At 45.5% G+C, this 27004-nt stretch overlaps 2 protein-coding genes across 2 annotated transcripts; both read right to left on the reverse strand.

Annotated features, from left to right (window-relative positions):
* Positions 1-15: 15 nt before the first annotated feature.
* On the reverse strand, positions 16-748 carry LOC123049857 (uncharacterized). The gene has a single exon (XM_044472723.1). The coding sequence runs from the start codon at positions 674-676 to the stop codon at positions 467-469; it is 210 nt and encodes a 69-aa protein (XP_044328658.1). The 5' UTR covers positions 677-748; the 3' UTR covers positions 16-466.
* A 1335-nt stretch (positions 749-2083) lies between these two features.
* LOC123054338 (oxygen-dependent coproporphyrinogen-III oxidase, chloroplastic) lies at positions 2084-6197 on the reverse strand. Its single transcript, XM_044478092.1, has 8 exons — positions 5462-6197; positions 4689-4764; positions 4211-4305; positions 3575-3658; positions 3187-3274; positions 2831-2955; positions 2647-2745; positions 2084-2445 (listed from the first exon to the last, which is right to left on the reverse strand). The coding sequence occupies exons 1-8, from the start codon at positions 6002-6004 to the stop codon at positions 2377-2379; spliced, it is 1179 nt and encodes a 392-aa protein (XP_044334027.1). The 5' UTR covers positions 6005-6197; the 3' UTR covers positions 2084-2376.
* Positions 6198-27004: the final 20807 nt, after the last annotated feature.

Below are 27004 nucleotides of genomic sequence, written 5' to 3' on the forward strand. Positions count from 1 at the left end.
GATCGACCGCGTACCTTGGATTTATTCTAACAACTGAAACAATGAGTCTACAAGGTTTGAAATACATGGCATGACATACAGTATCACACTAGATTTATTTATTTTTGCTTGGAAATATCGAACTGGACTAGGTGTCAGATGGCACATACAGAAAATGGGTGCTCCGGATTGCAACATTGTAATATCAATTAGGCACAAGTCACCCCTCGCAAAAAAAAAAAATTGGGCACAAGTCACACAAATGATGTTGCAATATCAATTACTACGCCATTACAAGCAAGGATGCTTCTTGCATTTGACAACATACCCCTGCAACAAGAAAAGGCCAAACAAAGCTATAACCGGGCCACGACTGTTCCTCTAGTTCGTGTTAAGAGACATTAAAGATCGCACACAGCGGATCATCACAAGTAGTAGTAGTGTACATGAAAATTCAAACTGTGGTTTCCGGCGTCTGCCATGCCTGTCAACCAAGGATGACGTGGACGCGGACGGCGAGGGTGAAGATGGCGATGAGGGCGAAGTAGATGACGGCGTGGAAGAGCACGGAGACGCCGCTGGTCTGCTTGTTGCCGAACTCCAGGAACCTGTTCTTGCCCGGGACCTGGAAGAGCAGCCCCGGCGAGAGGAGGACGAAGAGCACCAGCGCGATGAACACCGGGGCCCAGTCCGCCATGTCTCCTCCCCGGCCGGCACACTTGCTCCGAGTCTGAGATCGTACTACGTAGGAGGACCGACCAGTGGAGAGTGGCAGGAGTGTGAGGCCACGAGAGGGTGTGGCCGTGTATATATGGCCTCTGGGGTTTTCTCTAATGTGAGTGTGACACTACTGGTACACATGTGCTGCCAGCTCACGCATGTTTGTCCCAAGTTTAGCTACTTGTTGTTCATGTAGTATATATAAAGCTGATCGTGACTAATCTGTACTCAGATATGTTGCTACTTGTGGTGCAGCAATGGATACTTAGGAGTAGTTTCTTATCTTAACTTCCCAACAAAGCTGTTCCGGTATGGCCTTTGATATACTTTGTCAAGAAAAAAATCATAAGCTTTATGCATGTTGGGTTGTACCGTCTCTTTTTGATGTATAAATTCCGAGTGAAGGAAGGGAATGCATTTTCGTAACTGTGAACCCATACTGCTGCATTCACGCCTTTGCGCACTCGGCCTCACGTTTGCACATGCACGTTAAGTCTTGATGACATGCGCACCACTGGTCTCTACAGGATCAGTTTTCTTAGTGAAATTTATACAGTAATTAAACAAAAGTACTCCCTCCGTTCACTTTTGTAAGACCTTTTAGACATTTAACATAGCATCTAAAACAGTTCAATCTTAGCTGTCCTAAACTACTTATATAAAAGTGAACAGAGGGAATATAATTTTTCATGTGAAATTTTTCTTCACGCCTCCCCTTTCCCGGAAGCACCGAGATAGTTATTGGGAGGTGCTCAGCGTCGGTCGACCAATCAGAGCGTGTGGGTAAGGAGGGGTCGCCAAACTGCAGAGAGGGTCAGAGAGAGTGGGTACAACAGAGTTGTGACTTAGAGAGAGTTGGGTTCAGTTTCAGAGAAAGTTGGATTCAGAGAGAGTTGGGATTGCATTTTTTGGAAGGGTCGCAGCACGGCTCATGTTCCAAACGGCTGGGCGTTGTCAATTAAAGCAGTGGAGATCACACGGCTCATGTTCTATCTGCGGTGAAGGCGGCCGATCAAATTCAAACATCACCCGGTCGACGCATAGCGTTATCTAACCTAATTCTACTGCATGACTGGAGACTGATCTAGTGGATGAGGAGTAGGGAGTCCTCCAACCAACAGTCTCCTTACAAAAGAAGATCAGAACCAATGCTGATGGACCTGGTAAGACTTTCACGTTTGTGGGGGGCCTTCATTCGGCTGTACTCTGCTCGTCACAGCTCCGGCGGCATGTCGAACCTCTAGGGGAGAGCTGCTCTTCCTGTTGGACAATTGATCCTTGTGACTTGTGAGCTTTCCAGATTATCCATCAGGAAAAATTGCATGTTGGATAGTAGCACCAGAATGCCCAAATTGAAGAACAGCTCCTCTGTTTGGACAGAAGGTTGAAGAAAAGCTCTAGTAATATCATTAACAGAAGTAGGAGTATGTTGGAGAGCCAAAATTTCAGTACAAAGAGTACCAAGGACAATTACAACTGCACGGTTTATCCTTCATTCATCTCAGAAGGAAACATGTACAGCAGGTACAAATCTTGATGGAACTAAACCGTTACACCTTCATGTGCTTATCAAAAACTCTACACAACAAAAAAGTAACTAGACATGGCCAGGCATCTCAAGGCTACAGAGTGAGAAATACTAACAAAAAGACTGAAAGAACAAACAACCTCAGCTAATCACAGCCACTCCTTCGGGTTTATGCACGCGTCGAGAAGTTTCCACTCTTCGCTCCCTTCTTCAGGTTTCTGCAACCGAAATGACATGTTAGCCAACTTGCAGGACCTTGAGATCAATGATTGAAATTTCAACAATTCAGACAGTACAGTATCACTATCTGAAAACAAACGTTCTACTGTTCTAACGCAGAAAAAAATAAAAATGAAACAGTTTTGATGCTACATATTGAGCTTGTAAGTGGAAAAGAAAACAGGGAAATTTTAGCTTACATGGTCATACTCCCACCGTGCAGTGAGTGGTAGAGAGACGAGTATACTCTCGATCCTTCCCCCAGTCTTGAGTCCAAATGTGGTGCCACGATCGTAAACCTTCAGAGGAAACATTTATCAAAACCAAAGAAAGAAACCGCAGCAAGACTACCACTTCTGATTGTGTTCACGTAAGCTTGCTTACAAGGTTGAACTCCACGTAGCGACCTCTCCGCACTTGCTGCCATGCCTTCTGCTCCTCATTAAATGGAGTGTCTTTGCGACGTTCTATGATGGGTAAGTATGCAGGAATTACAGAACCGGCACACTCTGCAGAAAGGAAAGGCAAATAAGTCTTGTTATTATAGCTCATAGCTATAGGCCTACAATTCAGAGCAGTTTCTCCTTTTGTTCGCCGGACTAATTTAAAAAAGGAGGAACAAAGTCCAAAGTTATGGAGCCCTACAAGTTGAACTTATCCCAACTAGAGTGACTCAGGAACCAGCGCACCAGGCTAATACACTCCATTTTTGCTCATCATACAAGGAATAGGGAGTTTACCTGTAGCGAAGTTCAGAAGCATGTCTTGGTCATAATCATTAAGATCATCAAAAAATATTCCGCCAAGCCCACGTCTCTCATTACGGTGCTGCATTGTAAGACAAACTATGAGCACTGGAACCTTCAAGCATTAATAGTTTACCAAGAGTCTACCGGGCTGATAACAAACAAAATCTCAATTCCAGGATTACCAATTACCCGATACAATCACAAAGTCAACATTATCAATATTTGATTTTTTTTACAGGAAAAACTGTAGGTGTTCATACCAAGTCATCAAACGATAGATACTTTTGTAATAAACACGGGTGATTGCAGAAGAAGATCCATCAAATTCTCTACATTATAAAATTGAAGAATATCACACCAAGTAAAAAACTCATCATACCTTAATATAGAAATAATCATCGCACCATTTTTTGAATCTTGGGTAAAAACTTGGATCAAACTTATCACAAGCTTGTTTTTGAACCTGAAATCAGACGGCAAAACATCAAAATGAGTTATATTCCACACACAGGTTCGCCATCTGAAGTGTATCACTGTCAAGAGTGCCTAAATTAACATTAATTAGCATGCACTCTCTTCAGGTTCTGCTATTCTAATTCTTCCCAAGGTTAACAACATCATACAAGATTCTTGCCCATTAAGGCATCACTCCTATCAAGCCAGCAATCACATACACAATTGTGCAAATATGGATTCAAGAAGATCAAGGTGGTCTGTCTTATGCCTAATAGGTTGGATTGCCAACTATAGGACTGTAAGGTGTTTCTCTCTGTGAGTGAATAAAAAACTAATTATGCCATAGCAAGTCAAAAACAACCCGTTTGATTTATTAAGCATGTGTAATACAGGGCTTAAGATAGAAAAAACAGCAATTAATTCAGAAATAGGTATAGCATTAGAAATAATAACTAGAAAGGAGCCCAGATAGCATGATACTACTAATATGATCAGAAGTGGGTTGGGGCCCTATGAGTAGGATGCATAGATTTGAAAGGTGTAGGAAGTGTTGACATACAGAATGAAAATGCTTCACATCCTCTTCAATGAGATAGGAAGGAGTCAAATCAGTACCACCTCCAAACCACCATGACCTTGGTGCACCAGGTACATCTACAGTTGGAAATTATAGCCTATTGATATTAAATATCACAGTTCCTAACAATGAAGAACATTTGAGTGACTTAAACTAAATGCCAATTAATTCTAAAAATTTAACAGCGATGGCCATGCTTAAAATTTGAATTTAGACACTAGTAATTTTGCTGAGTTCCAATAGAGGTATTTGGGGAGCCAAATCTTGTACATTATCATAAAGCAAAAGTAGAAGAGTGTAATTGCTGTGTATTATGGGCCTTTATACATGAACTGGTGTACATATCAAAAGTTGCAGACAGAAAATTAGATGATGACCTTGGATAATGATTAAAAATATAGGATGAAATGACGCTACATAAATTACAAAACGATATTTCGAAATTTGCTAGCATAAATACCTTTTGGTGCATCCGTTTCAAAATAACGATAGTTGAAATGCAATGTTGGAGCAAACGGGTTCTTGGGATGAAGAACCTGAAAGTATAAACAATCAACCATTAATACACCCCCAAATATGGTATAATACTAAAAAGTGTTGAACTAACAGACAATCTTAGCAAAAGAAATTGATAGGAGATAAACATAAGCAGTAGAACAAAAGTAAATGATTAACGGGCCAGTGCTTGGAATCCAAAAATGATAAGATGGCGCAAACACAACCCTAATTCAGGGTACCTCTGCCTAAATGCGACAGTTACCACTAAACTTCTAAAATGATCAGATCCATTTGATATCAACAAGAATCATCTCTGAGAAGCAAATACTGTTCTGGACTTATGTTTTTAAAGTAGTAGCAGCAAATAGATCAGCCCCATAACTGCAGTTCACTCACCGCACACAAGATTAACTCTGCAGATTAGATGAAATATTTGAGTGCTACGGACACGATGAAGATAAAATAGGTTCATAGGATCAGAAATGTGAAGAGTCTAGACTCTTGTTGTCAAGCTGCAGAGAACAGGCTTCGACGATCTGCTGACAGTTTGCACACACCCTATTGTCTAAAGGCCAAATAAGTTACATGCAACTACAATGTACCACAAATAAACACACTTCTGGTCACACATCCTAAAAATTGCAAGGCATTACAATGTCCAAAACCGGGACATTACATCCTAATTCAAAGCAGATCCAACTTTTCATGTCAATGCACAAGGAAACAAGCTCTTACCGAGCTGATGCCAGCGGCAAAGAAGGGCACAGGCCCAGCCTTGTGGCCATCGGCCGCCCCGTTCTTCGCGGCCCCCTTGGCCGCGCGGTAGGCGTCCGGGGGCATGACCCCGTACACGACCGACACGTTCACCCCGGCCTTCTCGAACACGTTCCCGTCCTGGAGCACCCGGCTGATGCCCCCGCCGCCCCCGGGGCGCGACCAGACGTCCTCCACGAACCGCTTCCCGCTGCCGTCGGCCTCCTCGAGCGCGGCGCAGATCTCGCCCTGCACCCGCCGGATCATGCCCTCGAACCGCTCGCGCACGGACCCGGACCCGGCCCCGGAGCCGTCCTCCCGCAGGAACGTCGTCGGCGCCTCGTTTTCCGGCACCTCCTTCTCGATCGCGACCGACGCGCGCACGCGCAGCGCGCGGCGGGCAGGGAGGCGGGGCGAGGAGAAGGACACCTGGGCCGCCGCCGGCGGGGAGGACCCGCGGGCGCGCGCCGCGGAGGGCGTGGGGGCGAGGGTCTGGGACGGGGTGGTGAGGAGAGAGGACGCCATCGCTTGGTGGGGGTTGGTGTGCGCCGGTCGCGGCGGTTTATTAAGCGGCGGTGGCTCTGCCGCCGGTGGGCGGCGCGGGATGCGGCCCGCGGTTTTGGTGGTGGGAGGAGTCAAAGGAAGGGAAAGCGGGCGAGGAGGGGTGCGGGGAGCTGGTTTATGCCGCCGCTGGATTCCAGGGGATAAGGAAATGGATCATGTTTTGGCCGGATTTCATGAAAGAGATGCAAGCACAGTACATGCAACAATCAATGGTTTTCCAGTGAAAAAATAGATGTCATGAACCTCATGATATGATTCTTTGTAGATTGAAAACATAATAGAAGTTGTTTGGTCATACAAAGGGTATAAACACAAGACTAATTTTGAGTGAATAGAGGTTTGCCATAGTCATCATATATACAAAAAATCCAGAATGTAAACTCAAATGTATCTTTTCCTTTTTTTTATATAATTACATGCACAGTACTCTATGTAAGAAAACGGAAACGATAAATTGGCAAAGCTGACTTTTTTCATGGCAAATTATATTGATGGGGTGATGGCAATTTTAGTTTGCAAGCATGGCAAAAAATTTGACCAAAAAATAAACTAAGATGGATTTGTCATGCTCGCCGACTAAACTTGGCATCCTTGTCGAATATAATTTGCCATGAAAAACATTCGATTTGTCATAGGATCCTTACACAAAATATTTCGATAGGAAAAATCCACAAGGAATAAGAATCTTAATGGTTCTTAATAAGAATCTTAATGGTTCTTTTGAATCAAAGGGGCCATGCAAAGATGAAATGACTCTGTTGATTTGTACTAAACAAATAAAGTGGTGCAAATTTCATAACTTTGACTCTTCTTGTGTATTGTACATGAAAACTAGGCGGTTCATTGCAGTTTAACACGGCTAATTTCATTACATAGTCATTGGTGTTGGTTTGTACAACGAATGTTTGGGATTACTGTTAAGAATAATTCGATAGGAAATATCGCTCTCAAACATTATTATTTTTCCTCCTTTACTCAGAAAGATTGCAATATAGGATCTACTCCCCGTCCTATGTTGCTCATGTAATAACATCTTTTTCACCGACAAGACTGCCATTCTACTTCGGGGTCCCAAGAAATTGGATTAACCTAAAAAAAGGACTAAGAAAAGGACGGCTCCCTTTTCCCTTTCTCTTCATCATAGTTGCGGACCTTCTACAACAATTAATCAGAAGAAAAAAAACACTCGTAATGCACCATCCAACTGCAGCCATGTTCCACCCACTACGCTATAATACATCGATGACACCCTTATCATTGTCGAGGCCTCCACTGTTGTAGTTTCTTTACTAAAAAGCATTCTCAGGGACTTTGCGCTTGCCATCAACTTCTAAAAAAACACATTTGCACCGCTACACTAACCCATGGATCAGGCAACCACCAAAGCTACCATTGTACAGTGCCTGTGCCCGATCTCCTCCCTTCACTCCCCCCCCCCCCAAAAAAAATTTACCTAGGGATACCATTATCGCCAGTAAGACTACCACCTAATGCCTTCCTTCCTATCATGGTAAGATGTCATAAGTTCCTAGTAGGTTGGCGGGCCAAGGTCCTATCCAAGGGTGGCGGGCTCATTTTCCTATCTTTGATCACCGATTCCCTAGCTATCACCTTTATCTTTGTCTTCAAGACCCTACAAAAGTGTTAAAAACTATCAATGCCTTTCGTCACACCTTCTTTTGAGTGGTTTAAGAGCATGCACCGGTGCTGAGTGACTAATTTCTTGGAACAATGTTTGCAAACTGAAAAGGTTTGGTTGTTTGGGTATTGAAAAAACTTGCATCAACAAACAATTACATGTTAACGAAGTTTGTCGTTAAATCGCTCTTGCCTACCAGCTCCCCTGACTGGACCAGGTAAACCTACAACATCTTAACGTCTTCATTTCACCGCTCACGAACAACTCATTTTTATGCAAAATTATCAACCGACAAGCTCCTCCACTACAGAAAATCTCCTTTGTCCTCGCTAATAATGCCAGAACGCTTACTTTTAGCTCAACACCTGGTTGGTTGGTTACATCACACCCCCTCGCAGTTGCCTTCCCCATATGTACTCACACTCCACCAAACAACGCGTCAGGGTGGCCTCATTTTTGTGTGTCGTTGTAGAATCTAACTTGTGGAATCACCTAACCTCGTCTGTCACGCAAGAATCAGTTTCCTTGTTGTCTTTGTTGCACGACTTCATGTCGTCAACCAAACCCAACCAGCCCTTTCTTTAGTTCAGACGCTATCGTACCTCAGGGAAAATCCAAATTTCTATCAACGATTCCCACCCAACTCTGGAATGCCTCAACGGGGGGAGGTTTCTGAAGGAAATATGAACTAGAGGCAATAATAAAGTTATTATTTATTTCCTTATTTCATGATAAATGTTTATTATTCATGCTAGAATTGTATTAACCGGAAACATAATACTTGTGTGAATACATGGACAAACAGAGTGTCACTAGTATGCCTCTACTTGACTAGCTCGTTGATCAAAGATGGTTATGTTTCCTAGCCGTAGACATGAGTTGTCATTTGATTAACGGGATCACTTCATTAGGAGAATGATGTGATTGACTTGACCCATTTCGTTAGCTTAGCACTTGATCGTTTAGTATGTTGCTATTGCTTTCTTCATGACTTATACATGTTCCTATGACTATGAGATTATGCAACTCCCGTTTACCGGAGGAACACTTTGTGTGCTACCAAACGTCACAACGTAACTGGGTGATTATAAAGGTGCTCTACAGGTGTCTCCGAAGGTACTTGTTGGGTTGGCGTATTTCGAGATTAGGATTTGTCACTCCGATTGTCGGAGAGGTATCTCTGGGCCCTCTCGGTAATGCACATCACTTAAGCCTTGCAAGCATTGCAACTAATGAGTTAGTTGTGGGATGATGTATTACGGAACGAGTAAAGAGACTTGCCGGTAACGAGATTGAACTAGGTATTGAGATACCGACGATCGAATCTCGGGCAAGTAACATACTGATGACAAAGGGAACAACGTATGTTGTTATGCGGTCTGACCAATAAAGATCTTCGTAGAATATGTGGGAGACAATATGAGCATCCAGGTTCCGCTATTGGTTATTGACTGGAGACGTGTCTCGGTCATGTCTACATAGTTCTCGAACCCGTAGGGTCCGCACGCTTAACGTTTCGATGACAGTTATATTATGAGTTTATATGTTTTGATGTACCGAAGGTTGTTCGGGGTCCCGGATGTGATCACGGACATGACGAGGAGTCTCGAAATGGTCGAGACATGAAGATTGATATATTGGAAGCCTATATTTGGATATCGAAAGTGTTTCGGGTGAAATCGGGATTTTACCGGAGTACCGAGGGGTTATCGGAACCCCCCGGGGGCTTAATGGGCCATAGTGGGCCTTTGTGGAGAAGAGGAGAGGCGGCCAGGGCAGGGCCGCGCGCCCCTCCCCCCTAGTCCGAATAGGACAAGGAGAGGGGGGCGGTGCCCCCCCTTTCCTTCCTCTCTCCCTCCTCTTTCCCCTCCACTCCTAATCCAACTAGGAAAAGGGAGGGAGTCCTACTCCCGGTGGGAGTAGGACTCCACCTGGCGCGCCCCTCCTGGCCGGCCGCACCATCCCCCTTGCTCCTTTATATACCGGAGCAGGGGGCACCCTAGATACACAACAATTGATCATTTGATCTTTTAGCCGTGTGCGGTGCCCCCCTCCACCATAGTCCACCTCGATAATAGCGGTGCTTAGGCGAGGCCCTGCGTCGGTAGAACATCATCATCGTCACCACGCCGTCGTGCTGACGAAACTCTCCCTCAACACTCGGCTGGATCGGAGTTCGAGGGACGTCATCGGGCTGAACTCGGAGGTGCCGTGCGTTCGGTACTTGATCGGTGGGATCGTGAAGACGTACGACTACATCAACCGCGTTGTGCTAATGCTTCCGCTTTCGGTCTACGAGGGTACGTGGACAACATTCTCCCCTCTCGTTGCTATGCATCACCATGATCCTGCGTGTGCGTAGGAAATTTTTTGAAATTACTGCGTTCCCCAACAGTGGCATCCGAGCCAGGTTTTATGCGTTGATGTTATGTGCACGAGTAGAACGCAAGTGAGTTGTGGGCGATGCAAGTCATATTGCTTACCAGCATGTCATACTTTGGTTCAGCGGTATTGTTGGATGAAGCGGCCCGGGCCGACATTACGCGTACGCTTACGCGAGACTGGTTCTACCGACGTGCTTTGCACACAGGTGGCTGGCGGGTGTCAGTTTCTCCAACTTTAGTTGAACCGAGTGTGGCTACGCCCGGTCCTTGCGAAGGTTAAAACAGCACCAACTTGACAAACTATCGTTGTGGTGTTGATGCGTAGGTAAGAACGGTTCTTGCTAAGCCCGTAGCAGCCACATAAAATTTGCAACAACAAAGTAGAGGACGTCTAACTTGTTTTTGCAGGGCATGTTGTGATGTGATATGGTCCAGACGTGATGAGATATAAGTTGTTGTATGAGATGATCATGTTTTGTTGAAGTTATCGGCAACTGGCAAAAGCTTTATGGTTGTCTCTTTATTGCATAAGATGCAAGCGCCAAATAATTGCTTTACTTTATCGCTATGCGATAGCAATAGTTGCAAGAGCAATAGTTGGCGAGACGACCATGTGACGACACATTGATATAGATCAAGATGATGGAGATCATGGTGTCATGCCGGTGACGATGGCGATCATGACCATGCTTTGGAGATGGAGATCAAAGGCACAAGATGATGATGGCCATATCATGTCACATATTATGATTGCATGTGATGTTTATCTTTTATACATCTTATTTTGCTTAGTTCGGCGGTAGCTTTATAAGATGATATCTCACTAAATTTCAAGGTATAAGTGTTCTCCCTGAGTATGCACCGTTGCGAAAGTTCTTCGTGCTGAGACACCACGTGATGATCGGGTGTGATAGGCTCTACGTTCAAATACAACGGGTGCAAAACAGTTGCACACGCGGAATACTCAGGTTAAACTTGACGAGCCTAGCATATAACAGATATGGCCTCGGAACACTGAGACCGAAAGGTCGAGCGTGAATCATATAGTAGATTTGATCAACATAAATGATGTTCACTATTGAAACTACTCCATCTCACGTGATGATCGGACATGGTTTAGTTGATATGGATCACGTGATCACTTAGAGGATTAGAGGGATGTCTATCTAAGTGGGAGTTCTTAAGTAATATGATTAATTGAACTTTAATTTATCATGAACTTAGTCCTGGTAGTATTAGCATATCTATGTTGTAGATCAATAGCTCGCGATGTTGCTCCCCGTTTAAATTTTATATGTTCCTAGAGAAAACTAAGTTGAAAGATGTTAGTAGCAATGATGCGGATTGGATCCGTGATCTCAGGTTTATCCTCATTGCTGCACAGAAGAATTATGTCCTTGATGCACCGCTAGGTGACAGACCTATTGCAGGAGCAGATGCAGACGTTATGAACGTTTGGCTAGCTCAATATGATGACTACTACTTGATAGTTTAGTGCACCATGCTTAACGGCTTAGAATCGGTGTTGGGGATCGTAGCAGAAATTTAAAATTTTCTACGCATCACCAAGATCAATCTATGGAGTCATCTAGCAACGAGAGAGATGAGTGCATCTACATACCCTTGTAGATCGCGAGCGGAAGCGTTCAAGTGAACGGGGTTGATGGAGTCGTACTCGTCGTGATCCAAATCACCGATGGCCGAGCGCCGAACGGACGGCACCTCCGCGTTCAACACACGTACGAAGCAGCGACGTCTCCTCCTTCTTGATCCAGCAAGGGGGAAGGAGAGGTTGATGGAGATCCAGCAGCACGACGGCGTGGTGGTGGAAGTAGCGGGATTCCGACAGGGCTTCGCCGAGCACTGCGGGAGGAGGGAGATGTGTCATGGGAGGGAGAGGGAGGCGCCAGGGGCTGTGGTGCGGCTGCCCTCCCTCCCCTCCACTATATATAGGGGCCCTGGGGGGCACCGGCCCCTGGGAGATCTGATCTCCAGGGGGGCGGCGGCCAAGGGGTGGCTTCCCCCCCAAGCCAAGTGGGGGGCGCCCCCACCCCTAGGGTTTCCAACCCTAGGCGCAGGGGGAGGCCCAAGGGGGGGCGCACCAGCCCACCAGGGGCTGGTTCCCCTCCCACTTCAGCCCATGGGGCCCTCCGGGATAGGTGGCCCCACCCGATGGACCCCCGGGACCCTTCCGGTGGTCCCAGTACAATACCGGTAACCCCCAAAACTTTCCCGGTGGCCGAAACTGGACTTCCTATATATAATTCTTCACCTCCGGACCATTCCGGAACTCCTCGTGACGTCCGGGATCTCATCCGGGACTCGGAACAACTTTCGGGTTACCGCCTACTAATATCTCTACAACCCTAGCGTCACCGAACCTTAAGTGTGTAGACCCTACGGGTTCGGGAGACACGCAGACATGACCGAGACGACTCTCCGGTCAATAACCAACAGCGGGATTTGGATACCCATGTTGGCTCCCACATGTTCCACGATGATCTCATCAGATGAACCACGATGTCGAGGATTCAATCAATCCCGTATACAATTCCCTTTGTCAATCGGTACGTTACTTGCCCGAGATTCGATCATCGGTATCCCAATACCTTGTTCAATCTCGTTACCGGCAAGTCACTTACTCGTACCGTAATGCATGATCCCGTGACCAACCACTTGGTCACTTTGAGCTCATTATGATGATGCATTACCGAGTGGGCCCAGAGATACCTCTCCGTCATACGGAGTGACAAATCCCAGTCTCGATCCGTGTCAACCCAACAGACACTTTCAGAGATACCTATAGTGTACCTTTATAGTCACCCAGTTATGTTGTGACGTTTGGTACACCCAAAGCACTCCTACGACATCCGGGAGTTACACGATCTCATGGTCTAAGGAAATGATACTTGACATTGGAAAAGCTCTAGCAAACGAACTACACGATCTTTGTGCTATGCTTAGGATTGGGTCTTGTCCATCACATCATTCTCCTAATGATGTGATCCCGTTATCAATGACATCCAATGTCCATAGTCAGGAAACCATGACTATCTGTTGATCAACGAGCTAGTCAACTAGAGGCTCACTAGGGACATGTTGTGGTCTATGTATTCACACATGTATTACGATTTCCGGATAACACAATTATAGCATGAACAATAGACAATTATCATGAACAAGGAAATATAATAATAACCATTTTATTATTGCCTCTAGGGCATATTTCCAACAGTCTCCCACTTGCACTAGAGTCAATAATCTAGTTACATTGTGATGAATCGAACACCCATAGAGTTCTGGTGTTGATCCTGTTTTGCTCTAGGGAGAGGTTTAGTCAACGAATCTGCTACATTCAGGTCCGTATGTACTTTACAAATATCTATGTCTCCATTTTGAACACTTTCATGAATGGAGTTGAAGCGACGCTTGATATGCCTGGTCTTCCTGAGAAACCTGGGCTCCTTGGCAAGGCCAATAGCTCTAGTGTTGTCACAGAAGAGAGTCATCGGGCCCGACGCATTGGGAATCACCCCTAGGTCAGTAATGAACTCCTTCATCCAGATTGCTTCTTGCGCTGCCTCTGAGGCCGCCATGTACTACGCTTCACAAGTAGATCCCGCCACGACGCTTTGCTTGCAACTGCACCAGCTTACTGCCCCTCCATTCAAAATATACATGTATCCGGTTTGTGACTTCGAGTCATCCAGATCTGTGTCGAAGCTAGCGTCGACGTAACCCTTTACGACGAGCTCTTCGTCACCTCCATATACGAGAAACATATCCTTAGTCCTTTTCAGGTACTTCAGGATATTCTTGACCGTTGTCCAGTGTTCCATGCCGGGATTACTTTGGTACCTTCCTACCAAACTTACGGCAAGGTTTACATCAGTTCTGGTACATAGCATGGCATACATAATAGACCCTATGGCCGAGGCATAGGGGATGACACTCATCTTTTCTCTATCTTCGCCGTGGTCGGGCATTGAGCCGTGCTCAATTGCACACCTTGCAATACAGGCAAGAACCCCTTCTTGGGCTGATCCATATTGAACTTCTTCAATATCTTGTCAAGGTACGTACTTTGTGAAAGACCAATGAGGCGTCTTGATCTATCTCTATAGATCTTGATGCCTAATATATAAGCAGCTTCTCTAAGGTCCTTCATTGAAAAACACTTATTCAAATAGGCCTTTATACTTTCCAAGAATTCTATATCATTTCCCATCAATAGTATGTCATCCACATATAATAAGAGAAATGCTACAGAGCTCCCACTCACTTTCTTGTAAACACAGGCTTCTCCATAAGTCTGTGTAAACCCAAATGCTTTGATCATCTCATCAAATCGAATGTTCCAACTCCGAGATGCTTGCACCAGCCCATAGATGGAGCGCTGGAGCTTGCATACCTTGTTAGCATTCTTAGGATCGACAAAACCTTCCGGCTGCATCATATACAATTCTTCCTTAAGAAAGCCGTTAAGGAATGCCGTTTTGACGTCCATTTGCCATATCTCATAATCATAGAATGCGGCAATTGCTAACATGATTCGGACGGACTTCAGCTTCGCTATAGGTGAGAAAGTCTCATCGTAGTCAACCCCTTGAACTTGTCGATAACCCTTAGCGACAAGTCGAGCCTTATAGATGGTCATGTTACCATCCGCGTCTGTCTTCTTCTTAAAGATCCGTTTATTTTCTATGGCTCGCCGATCATCGGGCAAGTCAGTCAAAGTCCATACTTCGTTTTCATACATGGATCCTATCTCGGATTGCATGGCTTCAAGCCATTTGTTGGAATCCGGGCCCGCCATCGCTTCTTCATAGTTCGAAGGTTCACCGTTGTCTAACAACATGATTTCCATGACAGGGTTGCCGTACCACTCTGGTGCGGAACGTGTCCTTGTGGACCTACGAAGTTCAGCAGTAACTTGATCTGAAGCTTCATGATCATCATCATTAACTTCCTCCCCAGTTGGTGCAGGCACCACAGGAACATCTTCCCGCGCTGTGCTACTTTCCGGTTCGGAAGGGGTGACTATCACCTCATCAAGTTCCACTTTCCTCCCACTCACTTCTTTCGAGAGAAACTCTTTCTCCAGAAAGGACCCGTTCTTGGCAACAAAGATTTTGCCTTCGGATCTGAGGTAGAAGGTATACCCAATGGTTTCCTTAGGGTATCCTATGAAGACGCATTTTTCCGACTTGGGTTCGAGCTTTTCAGGTTGAAGTTTCATGACATAAGCATCGCATCCCCAAACTTTTAGAAACGACAGCTTAGGTTTCTTCCCAAACCATAATTCATACGGTGTCGTCTCAACGGATTTCGACGGAGCCCTATTTAAAGTGAATGCGGCAGTCTCTAAAGCATAGCCCCAAAATGAGAGCGGTAGATCGGTAAGAGACATCATAGATCGCACCATATCCAATAGAGTGCGATTACGACGTTCGGACACACCATTTCGCTGAGGTGTTCCAGGCGGCATGAGTTGTGAAACTATTCCACATGTCCTTAAGTGTGTGCCAAATTCGTGACTCAAATATTCTCCTCCACGATCTAATCGTAAGAACTTTATTTTCCTGTCATGTTGATTCTCAACCTCACTCTGAAATTCCTTGAACTTTTCAAAGGTTTCAGACTTGTGTTTCATTAGGTAAACATACCCATATCTACTCAAGTCATCAGTGAGAGTGAGAACATAACGGTAGCCACCGCGAGCCTCAACACTCATTGGACCGCACACATCAGTATGTATGATTTCCAATAAGTTGGTTGCTCGCTCCATTGTTCCGGAGAACAGAGTCTTGGTCATCTTACCCATGAGGCATGGTTCGCACGTGTCAAATGATTCATAATCAAGAGACTCCAAAAGTCCATCTGCATGGAGCTTCTTCATGCGTTTGACACCAATGTGACCAAGACGGCAGTGCCACAAGTATGTGGGACTATCATTATCAACCTTACATCTTTTGGTATTCACACTATGAATATGTGTAACATTACGTTCGAGATTCATAAACCATTAACCAGCGGGGCATGACCATAAAACATATCTCTCATATAAATAGAACAACCATTATTCTCAGATTTAAATGAGTAGCCATCTCGAACTAAACGAGATCCTGATACAATGTTTATGCTCAAAGCTGGCACTAAATAACAATTATTGAGGTTTAAAACTAATCCCGTAGGTAAATGTAGAGGTAGCGTGCCGACGGCGATCACATCGACCTTGGAACCATTCCCGACACGCATCGTCACCTCGTCCTTCGCCAGTCTCCGCTTATTCCGCAGCTCCTGTTTTGAGTTACAAATATGAGCAACCGCACCGGTATCAAATACCCAGGAGCTACTACGAGTACTGGTAAGGTACACATCAATTACATGTATATCACATATACCTTTGGTGTTGCCGGCCTTCTTGTCCGCTAAGTATTTGGGGCAGTTCCGCTTCCAGTGACCACTTCCCTTGCAATAAAAGCACTCAGTCTCAGGCTTGGGTCCATTCTTTGGCTTCTTCGGCAACCGGCTTACCGGGCGTGGCAACTCCCTTGCCGTCCTTCTTACCCTTGCCTTTCTTGAACTTAGTGGTTTTATTCACCATCAACACTTGATGTTCCTTTCTGATCTCCACCTCCGCTGATTTCAGCATTGAATATACCTCAGGAATGGTCTTTTCCATCCCCTGCATATTGAAGTTCATCACAAAGCTCTTGTAGCTTGGTGGAAGCGACTGAAGGATTCTGTCAATGACCGCGTCATCCGGGAGATTAACTCCCAGCTGAGTCAAGCGGTTGTGCAACCCAGACATTTTGAGTATGTGCTCACTGACAGAACTGTTTTCCTCCATCTTACAACTGAAGAACTTGTCGGAGACTTCATATCTCTCGACCCGGGCATGAGCTTGGAAAACCATTTTCAGCTCTTCGAACATCTCATATGCTCCGTGTTGCTCAAAACGCTTTTGGAGCCCCGGTTCTAAGCTGTAAAGCATGCCGCACTGAACGAGGGAGTAATCATCAGCACGTGATTGCCAAGCGTTCATAACGTCTTGGTTCTCTGGGATGGGTGCTTCACCTAGCGGTGCTTCTAGGACATAATCTTTCTTGGCAGCTATGAGGATGATCCTCAGGTTCCGGACCCAGTCCGTATAGTTGCTGCCATCATCTTTCAGCTTGGTTTTCTCTAGGAACGCATTGAAGTTGAGGGCAACGTGGGCCATTTGATCTACAAGACATATTGTAAAGATTTTAGACTAAGTTCATGATAATTAAGTTCATCTAATCAAATTATTCAATGAACTCCCACTCAGATAGACATCCCTCTAGTCATCTAAGTGAAACATGATCCGAGTCAACTAGGCCGTGTCCGATCATCACGTGAGACGGACTAGTCAACATCGGTGAACATCTTCATGTTGATCGTATCTTCTATACGACTCATGCTCGACCTTTCGGTTTTCCGTGTTCCGAGGCCATGTCTGTACATGCTAGGCTCGTCAAGTCAACCTAAGTGTATTGCGTGTGTAAATCTGGCTTACACCCGTTGTATTCGAACGTTAGAATCTATCACACCCGATCATCACGTGGTGCTTCGAAACAACGAACCTTCGCAACGGTGCACAGTTAGGGGGAACACTTTCTTGAAATTATTGCGAGGGATCATCTTATTTAAGCTACCGTCGTTCTAAGCAAATAAGATGTAAAACATGATAAACATCACATGCAATCAAATAGTGACATGATATGGCCAATATCATTTTGCTCCTTTTGATCTCCATCTTCGGGGCGCCATGATCATCTTCGTCACCGGCATGACACCATGATCTCCATCATCGTGTCTTCATGAAGTTGTCACGCCAACGATTACTTCTACTTCTATGGCTAACGTGTTTAGCAATAAAGTAAAGTAATTTACATGGCGTTATTCAATGACTCGCAGGTCATACAAAAAATTAAGACAACTCCTATGGCTCCTGCCGGTTGTCATACTCATCGACATGCAAGTCGTGATTCCTATTACAAGAACATGATCAATCTCATACATCACATATATCTCATTCATCACATCCTTTTGGCCATATCACATCACAAGGCATATGCTGCAAAAACAAGTTAGACGTCCTCTAATTGTTGTTGCATGTTTTTACGTGGCTTCTATAGGTTTCTAGCAAGAACGTTTCTTACCTACGTAAAACCACAACGTGATATGCCAATTTCTATTTACCCTTCATAAGGACCCTTTTCATCGAATCCGTTCCGACTAAAGTGGGAGAGACAGACACCCGCTAGCCACCTTATGCAACTAGTGCATGTCAGTCGGTGGAACCTGTCTCACATAAGCGTACGTGTAAGGTCGGTCCGGGCCGCTTCATCCCACAATGCCGCCGAAACAAGATAAGACTAGTAGTGGCAAGAAAATTGACAACATCTACGCCCACAACAAGTTTGTGTTCTACTCGTGCATAGAAACTACGCATAGGCCTGGCTCATGATGCCACTGTTGGGGATCATAGCAGAAATTTAAAATTTTCTACGCATCACCAAGATCAATCGATGGAGTCATCTAGCAACGAGAGAGATGAGTGCATCTACATACCCTTGTAGATCACGAGCGGAAGCGTTCAAGTGAACGGGGTTGATGGAGTCGTACTCGTCGTGATCCAAATCACCGATGACCGAGCGCCGAACGGACGGCATCTCCGCATTCAACACACGTACGGAGCAGCGACGTCTCCTCCTTCTTGATCCAGCAAGGGGGAAGGAGAGGTTGATGGAGATCCAGCAGCACGACGGCGTGGTGGTGGAAGTAGCGGGATTCCTACAGGGCTTCGCCGAGCGCTGCGGGAGGAGGGAGATGTGTCACGGGAGGGAGAGGGAGGCGCCAGGGGCTGTGGTGCGGCTGCCCTCCCTCCCCTCCACTATATATAGGGACCTTGGGGGGGCGCCGGCCCCTGGGAGATCTGATCTCCAGGGGGCGGCGGCCAAGGGGTGGCTTCCCCCCCAAGCCAAGTGGGGGGCGCCCCCACCCCTAGGGTTTCCAACCCTAGGCGCAGGGGGAGGCCCAGGGGGCGCACCAGCCCACCAGGGGTTGGTTCCCCTCCCACTTCAGCCCATGGGGCCCTCCGGGATAGGTGGCCCCACCCGGTGGACCCCCGGGACCCTTCCGGTGGTCCCGGTACAATACCGGTAACCCCCGAAACTTTCCCGGTGGCCGAAACTGGACTTCCTATATATAATTCTTCACCTCCGGACCATTCCGGAACTCCTCGTGACGTCCGGGATCTAATCCGGGACTTCGAACAACTTTCAGGTTACCGCATACTAATATCTCTACAACCCTAGCGTCACCGAACCTTAAGTGTGTAGACCCTACGGGTTCGGGAGACACGCAGACATGACCGAGACGACTCTCCGGTCAATAACCAACAGCGGGATCTGGATACCCATGTTGGCTCCCACATGTTCCACGATGATCTCATCGGATGAACCACGATGTCGAGGATTCAATCAATCCCGTATACAATTCCCTTTGTCAATCGGTACGTTACTTGCCCGAGATTCGATCGTCGGTATCCCAATACCTTGTTCAATCTCGTTACCGGCAAGTCACTTTACTCATACCGTAATGCATGATCCCATGACCAACCACTTGGTCACTTTGAGCTCATTATGATGATGCATTACCGAGTGGGCCCAGAGATACCTCTCCGTCATACGGAGTGACAAATCCCAGTCTCGATCCGTGTCAACCCAACAGACACTTTCAGAGATACCTGTAGTGTACCTTTATAGTCACCCAGTTATGTTGTGACGTTTGGTACACCCAAAGCACTCCTACGGCATCCGGGAGTTACACAATTGTTGGGAATCGTAGCATAATTTAAAATTTTCCTACGTTCACCAAGATGCATGTATGGAGTCTACTAGCAACGAGGGGAAAGGAGTGCATCTACATACCCTTGTAGATCGCGAGCGGAAGCGTTCCAATGAACGTGGATGACGGAGTCGTACTCGCCGTGATCCAAATCACCGATGACCGAGTGCCGAACGGACGGCACCTCCGCGTTCAACACACGTACGGTGCAGCGATGTCTCCTCCTTCTTGATCCAGCAAGGGGGAAGGAGAGGTTGATGGAGATCCAGCAGAACGATGGCGTGGTGGTGGATGTAGCGGGTCTCCGGCAGGGCTTCGCCAAGCTTCTGCCAGAGAGAGAGAGAGGTGTTGCAGGGGAGGAGGGAGGCGCCCAAGGCTGTGTGTTGCTGCCCTCCCTCCCCCCCACTATTTATAGGACCCCTGGGGGGGCGCCAGCCCTTGGGAGATCAGATCTCCAAGGGGGGGCGGCGGCCAAGTGGGGAAAAGGGGTGCCTTGCCCCCCAAGGCAAGGGGGAAGCTCCCCCCCTAGGGTTCCCAACCCTAGGCGCATGGGGGGAGGCCCAAGGGGGGCGCCCCAGCCCACTAAGGGCTGGTTCCCTTCCACTTTCAGCCCACGGGGCCCTCCGGGATAGGTGGCCCCACCCGATGGACCCCCGGGACCCTTCCGGTGGTCCCGGTACAATACCGGTAACCCCCGAAACTTTCCCGGTGGCCGAAACTTGACTTCCTATATATAATTCTTCACCTCCGGACCATTCCAGAACCTCTCGTGACGTCCGGGATCTCATCCGGGACTCCGAACAACTTTCGGGTTTCCGCATACATATATCTCTACAACCCTAGCGTCACCGGACCTTAAGTGTGTAGACCCTACGGGTTCGGGAGACATGCAGACATGACCGAGACGCCTCTCCGGTCAATAACCAACAGCGGGATCTGGATACCCATGTTGGCTCCCACATGCTCCACGATGATCTCATCGGATGAACCACGGTGTCGAGGATTCAATCAATCCGTATGCAATTCCCTTTGTCAATCGGTATGTTACTTGCCCGAGATTCGATCGTCGGTATCCCAATACCTTGTTCAATCTCGTTACCGGCAAGTCTCTTTACTCGTACCGCAATGCATGATCCTGTGACTAACGCCTTAGTCACATTGAGCTCATTATGATGATGCATTACCGAGTGGGCCCAGAGATACCTCTCCGTCACACGGAGTGACAAATCCCAGTCTCAATCCGTGCCAACCCAACAGACACTTTCGGAGATACCCGTAATGCACCTTTATAGTCACCCAGTTACGTTGTGACGTTTGGCACACCCAAAGCACTCCTACGGTATCCGGGAGTTGCACGATCTCATGGTCTAAGGAAAAGATACTTGACATTGGAAAAGCTCTAGCAAACGAAACTACACGATCTTTTATGCTATGCTTAGGATTGGGTCTTGTCCATCACATCATTCTCCTAATGATGTGATCCCGTTATCAATGACATCCAATGTCCATAGTCAGGAAACCATGACTATCTGTTGATCAACGAGCTAGTCAACTAGAGGCTTACTAGGGACAGGTTGTGGTCTATGTATTCACACATGTATTACGATTTCCGGACAATACAATTATAGCATGAATAATAGACAATTACCATGAACAAAGAAATATAATAATAACCATTTATTATTGCCTCTAGGGCATATTTCCAACAGACTCCCACTTGCACTAGAGTCAATAATCTAGTTCACATCACCATGTGATTAACACTCACTGGTCACATCACCATATGACCAACATCTAAAGAGTTTACTAGAGTCAACAATCTAGTTCACATCACTATGTGATTATCACTCAATGTGTTCTGGTTTGGTCATGTTATGCTTGTGAGAGAGGTTATTAGTCAACGGGTCTGAACCTTTCAGAACTGTGTGCTTTACGAATATCTATGTCATCTTGTGGATGCTACCACGCGCTATTTGGAGCCATTTCAAATAATTGCTCTACTATACGAATCCGGTTTACTACTCAGAGTCATCCGAATTAGTGTCAAAGTTCGCATCGACGTAACCCTTTACGACGAACTCCTTTCCACCTCCATAATCGAGAAAATTCCTTAATCCACTAGGTACTAAGGATAAGTTCGACCGCTGTCATGAGATCCTTTCCCGGATCACCATTGTACCCTCTTGACCAACTCATGGCAAGGCACACTACATGTGCGGTACACAGCATAGCATACTATAGAGCCTATGTCTAAAGCATAGGGGACGACCTTCGTCCTTTCTCTATCTTCTGCTGTGGTCAGGTCTTGAGTCTCACTCAATACTCACACCTTGTAACACAGCCAAGAACTCCTTTCTTTGCTGATCTATTTTGAACCCTTTCAAAATCATGTCAAGGTGTGCTTTCTTTTGAAAGTATCATCAGGTGTCTTGATCTATCTCTATGGATCTTGATGCCCAATATGTAAGCAGCTTTATCCAGGTCTTCCTTTGAAAAACTCCTTTCAAACAACCCTTTATGCTTTCCAGAAATTTTACATCATTTCGGATCAACAATATGTCATTCACATATACTTATCAGAAATGTTGTAGCGCTCCCACTCACTTTATTGTAAATACAAGTTTCTAACAAACTTTGTATAAACCCAAAACTTTGATCACCCCATCAAAGCGTATATTCTGACTCCGAGATGCTTGCTCTAATCCATGGAAGGATCGCTGGAGCTAGCATACCTTTTAGCATCCTTAGGATCGACAAAACCTTTCTGATTGTATCACATACAACCTTTCCTTGCGAAAACTGGTAAGGAAACTTGTTTTGACATCCATCTGCCAGATTTCATAAATGTAGCTAATGCTAACATGATTCCGACGGACCTAAGCATCGCTACGGATGAGAAAAACTCATCGTAGTCAACTCCTTGAACTTGTGAAAATACTCTTTGCCACAAGTCGAGCTTCATAGACGGTAACATTACCGTCCATGTCCGTCTTCTTCTTAAAGATCCATTTATCTCAATGGCTTGCCGATCATCGGGCAAGTTCACCAAAGTCCATGCTTTGTTCTGATACATGGATTCTATCTCGGATTTCATGGCCTCGAGCCATTCGTCGGAATATGGGCCCACCATCGCTTCTCCATAGCTCGTAGGTTCATTGTTGTCTAGCAACATGACTTCCAAGACAGGATCACGCATTACTCTGAAGTAGTGCGCATCCTCGTCGTCCTACGAGGTTTGGTAGTGACTTGATCCGAAGTTTCATGATCACCATCATAAGCTTCCACTTCAATTGGTGTAGGTGCCACAGGAACAACTTCCTGTGCCCTGCTACACACTAGTTGAAGCGACGGTTCAATAACCTTATCAAGTCTCCACCATCCTCCCACTCAATTCTTTCGAGAGAAACTTTTCCTCGAGAAAGGACTCGTTTCTAGAAGCAATTACTTTTGCTTCCAGATCTGAAATAGGAGGTATACCCAACTGTTTTTGGGTATTCTATGAAGATGCATTTATCCGCTTTGGGTTCGAGCTTATCAGCCTGAAACTTTTTCACATAAGCATCGCAGCCCCAAACTTTTAAGAAACGACAACTTAGGTTTCTATAAACGGTGTCGTCTCAACGGAATTGCGTGGTGCCCCTTTTAAAGTGAATGCGGTTGTCTCTAATGCCTAACCCATAAACGATAGTGGTAATTTGATAAGAAACATCATGGTATGCACCATATCCAATAGGGTGCAGTTATGATGTTCGGACACACCATCACACTATGGTGTTCCAGGCGGTATTAATTGTGAAAACACTTTCCACAATGTCTCAATTGTGTGCCAAACTCGTATCTCAGATACTCATCTCTATGATCATATCACAGACATTTTATCTTCTTGTCACGACGATCTTCAACTTCACTCTGAAATTACTTGAACCTTTCAATAATTCAGACTAGTGTTTCATCAAGTAAATACACTAAGCATCTACTCAAATCATCTGTGAAGTAAGAACATAACGATATCCACTGCGTGCCTCAGCACTCATTGGACTGCGTACATCAAAATGTATTACTTCCAATAAGTTGCTCTCTTGTTCCATCTCACTGAAAACGAGGACTTTCAGTCATTTTGCCCATGTGGTATGATTTGCATGTCTCAAGTGATTCATAATCAAGTGAGTCCAAACGATCCATCTGTATGGAGTTTCTTCATGCATATATACCAATAGACATGGTTCGCATGTCTCAATCTTTTCAAAAATGAGTGAGTCCAAAGATCCACCTACATGGAGCTTCTTCATGCGTTCTACACCAATATGACTCAAGTGGCAGTGCCACAAGTATGTGGTACTATCATTACTATCTTATATCTTTTGGCATGAACATGTGTATCACTACGATCGAGATTCATTTTAGGTGCAAGACCATTGAAGGTATTATTCAAATAAACAGAGTAACCATTATTCTCCTTAAATGAATAACCGTTTTGCGGTAAACATAATCCAATCATGTTCAACGCAAACACCAAATCTCGATGGTAGAGGGAGCATGCGATGCTTGATCACATCAACCTTGGAAACACTTCCAACACATATCGTCATCTCACCTTTAGCTAGTCTCCATTTATTCCGCAGCTTTTATTTCGAGTTACTAACACTTAGCAACCGAACCGGTATCTAATACCCTGGTGCTGCTAGGAGTACTAGTAAAGTACACATTCATATAACGTATATCCAATATACTTCTGTCGACCTTGCCTGCCTTCTCATCTACCAAGTATCTAGGGTAGTACTGCTTCAGCGACCGTTCCTCTCATTACAGAAGCACTTAGTCTCGGGTTTGGGTTCAACCTTGGGATTCTTCACTAGAGCAGCAAATGACTTGCTGTTTCATGAAGTATCCCTTTTGCCCTTGCCCTTCTTAAACTAGTGGTTTTACTAACCATCAACAATTGATGCTCCTTCTTGATTTCTACTCTCGCGGTGTCAAACATCGCGAATAGCTCAAGGATCATCATAATTATCCTTGATATGTTATAGTTCATCACGAAGCTCTACTAGCTTGGTGGCAGTGACTATGGAGAACTATCACTATCTCATCTGGGAGATTAACTCCCACTCGATTCAAGCGATTGTGGCACTCAGACAATCTGAGCACACGCTCAACGATTGAGCTTTTCTCCCTTAGTTTGCAGGCTTAAGAAACTTGTCAGAGGTCTCATACCTCTTGACGTGGGCACTAGTCTGAAATCCCAATTTCAGTCTTCGGAACATCTCACATGTTCTACGATGTTTCAAAAACGTCTTTGGTGCCACAATTCTAAACCGCACTGAACTATCACGTAGTCATCAAAACGTGTATGTCAGATGTTTCGTAACATCTACAGACGACGCTGAGGTTCAGCACACCGAGCGGTGCATTAAGGACATAAGCCTTCTGTGCAGTAATGAGGACAATCCTCAGTTTACGGACCCAGTCCGCATAATTGCTACTACCAACTTTCAACTAAATTTTCTCTAGGAACATATCTTAACCAGTAGAACTAAAGCGCAAGCTATGACATAATTTGCAAATACCTTTTGACTATGTTCATGATAATGAAGTTCATCTGATTATGAACTCCCACTCAGATAGACATCCCTCTAGTCATCTAAGTGAAACATGATCCGAGTTTAACTAGGCCGTGTCCGATCATCACGTGAGACGGACTAGTCAAGAACGGTGAACATCTCCATGTTGATCGTATCTTCTATATGACTCATGCTCGACCTTTCGGTACTCCGTGTTCCGAGGCCATGTCTGTACATGCTAGGCTCGTCAAGTCAACCTAAGTGTATTGCGTGTGTTCCGAGGCCATGTCTGTACATGCTAGGCTCGTCAACACCTGTTGTATTCGAACGTTAGAATCTATCACACCCGATCATCACGTGGTGCTTCGAAACAACGAACCTTCGCAACGGTGCACAGTTAGGGTGAACACTTTCTTGAAATTATTATAAGGGATCATCCTACTTGCTACCGTCGTTCTAAGCAAATAAGATGCAAAACATGATAAACATCACATGCAATCAAATAGTGACATGATATGGCCAATATCATCATGCTCCTTTGATCTCCATCTTCGTGGCACCATGATCATCTTTGTCACCGGCATGACACCATGATCTCCATCATCATGATCTCCATCATTGTGTCTTTTGAAGTCGTCACGCCAACGATTACTTCTACTTCTATGGCTAACGCGTTTAGCAATAAAGTAAAGTAATTTACATGGCGTTATTCAATGACACGCGGGTCATACAAAATAATAAAGACAACTCCTATGGCTCCTGCCGGTTGTCATACTCATCGACATGCAAGTCGTGATTCCTATTACAAGAATATGATCAATCTCATACATCACATATATCATTCATCACATCTTCTGGCCATATCACATCACATAGCACTTGCTGCAAAAACAAGTTAGACGTCCTCTAATTGTTGTTGCAAGTTTTTTACGTGGTTTGTAGGTTTCTAGCAAGAACATTTCTTACCTACGTATGACCACAACGTGATTTGCCAATTTCTATTTACCCTTCATAAGGACCCTTTTCATCGAATCCGTTCCGACTAAAGTAGGAGAGACAGACACCCGCTAGCCACCTTATGCAACTTGTGCATGTCAGTCGGTGGAACCTGTCTCACGTAAGTGTACGTGTAAGGTCGGTCCGGGCCGCTTCATCCTACAATGCCGCCGAAACAAGAAAAGACTAGTAGCGGCAAGAAGAATTGGCAAACTCAACGCCCACAACTGCTTTGTGTTCTACTCGTGCATAGTAACTACGCATAGACCTGGCTCATGATGCCACTATTGGGAATCGTAGCATAATTTAAAATTTTCCTACGTTCACCAAGATGCATCTATGGAGTCTACTAGCAACGAGGGGAAAGGAGTGCATCTACATACCCTTGTAGATCGCGAGCGGAAGCGTTCCAATGAACGTGGATGACGGAGTCGTACTCGCCGTGATCCAAATCACCGATGACCGAGTGCCGAACGGACGGCACCTCCGCGTTCAACACACGTAC

Source organism: Triticum aestivum, chromosome 2D, assembly GCF_018294505.1.
Source record: "Triticum aestivum cultivar Chinese Spring chromosome 2D, IWGSC CS RefSeq v2.1, whole genome shotgun sequence".
Taxonomy (NCBI): domain Eukaryota; kingdom Viridiplantae; phylum Streptophyta; class Magnoliopsida; order Poales; family Poaceae; genus Triticum; species Triticum aestivum.

Coding starts and splice junctions, on each gene's coding strand:
- LOC123049857 (XM_044472723.1), bottom strand. CDS start 676: ATGGCGGACTGGGCCCCGGTGTTCATCGCGCTGGTGCTCTTCGTCCTC.
- LOC123054338 (XM_044478092.1), bottom strand. CDS start 6,004: ATGGCGTCCTCTCTCCTCACCACCCCGTCCCAGACCCTCGCCCCCACG. Junction 4,765..5,461: donor TTGCCGCTGGCATCAGCTCG/GTAAGAGCTTGT, acceptor TTATACTTTCAG/GTTCTTCATCCCAAGAACCC. Junction 2,746..2,830: donor GCTACGTGGAGTTCAACCTT/GTAAGCAAGCTT, acceptor TTTCCTCTGAAG/GTTTACGATCGTGGCACCAC.